At 37.3% G+C, this 1229-nt stretch overlaps 1 protein-coding gene across 1 annotated transcript in view; it reads left to right on the forward strand.

The window, feature by feature from the left end:
• The window catches only part of ZPLD1 (zona pellucida like domain containing 1), a 55246-nt gene extending 54602 nt beyond the window's left edge, over window positions 1–644 (forward strand). The window contains exons 10-11 of the mRNA XM_006143586.1: window positions 33–62; window positions 469–644. Of these exons, the coding sequence (XP_006143648.1) occupies window positions 33–62; window positions 469–644 (206 nt within the window). The remainder of the gene's footprint in view (window positions 1–32; window positions 63–468) is intronic.
• The last annotated feature ends 585 nt before the right edge of the window (window positions 645–1229 follow it).

The raw sequence follows: 1229 nt of genomic DNA on the forward strand, positions 1-1229 counted from the left end.
TGTGCTCTCCCTCAAGTCCCACCTTCCCTTAGATGAGACTCCAACCAACAACTCACAACTTGGTAAGATAATTAACATATATTGAAAATAAAAGAGCTGTGTTTTTTAAATGTTTAGTCACTAGTTACAAAACTGTAATCAACCACATTTAATGAGTTATAGTTTTACAACTTAGTTATGCTGTAAATAATGATTTATTGAGGAGTTTTGAACTCATGTGATCCATTGGTCAATTGTTATAGCGTTTTACAGTTTCATAGTTTTGTGGGTTTTTGTTTGTTTCCAACCACCCATGGGCCATCAGACCTCTAAACCACAGATTTCTTTGAGTGTTGGGTTGAATACAGTCAGACTGTAGCATATTACAGGGTGATGGTGTTATTCTATAATATATAGCTACCAACTGAGCTAAGGTGAGATTAATATGATATAGGCCCCTTATATACACATGTATCTCATCACTTACAGGTTCTCCAAGTGTGCCTCCCTTCCAGCTGAACCCCATCACCAGCGCACTGATATCAGGAATCGTCATTCTAGGAGTGATGAGCTTTTCCCTTCTCCTGTGTGCACTGGCCCTTCTACACAGAAAAGGACCCACCAGTTTGGTGTTGAATGGCATTAGAAATCCAGTCTTTGACTGACTGTCACAGATTCCTGCTCTCCAGAGAAGGCCTCCCTGACCATTCTGTGTGTGACTGTAATCCATGTTCCAACTGAATTGAATATGCCAGACAGAATTTGATATTTGTAGGTATGATAGATTTCACAATATAGCTCATTGACATGATGATAGTGAAAAAAGGTTTGATAATATTGCTATTGTCACTTACGTATGTGGCTAGCCCTATTTTTATGACACCCATGCATATGCTGACAACTAGTAAAAAATATTCAGGACTGAGATCTTACAGGATCAGTTATTTCTCATTTTATTTCAATTTTTGTTTAATTGTTGGTTATAGAGATAGAAGATTGGCACAATTTCTTTGTTGCATTTTTTTCCCACTAAGCGTGAAAGTCTAATGCAGTGGCATTAGATTTGCATACATGGTCCTAAAAGGAAAGTTGCTCTTTGTTTTATTCCAGTTAATTCCATCTTGGGCGATATGGTTTTATTTTACAGGACAATTTGGACACCTGAGATTTAATTACTCATTCTATGACCTCCTGTGTTTTTGACGGATTTCCATATCTGATGACATTCATTTTGAATGAAACTCTTGGGA

Source organism: Tupaia chinensis, unplaced genomic scaffold, assembly GCF_000334495.1.
Source record: "Tupaia chinensis unplaced genomic scaffold, TupChi_1.0 Scaffold000100_1, whole genome shotgun sequence".
NCBI lineage: Eukaryota > Metazoa > Chordata > Mammalia > Scandentia > Tupaiidae > Tupaia > Tupaia belangeri.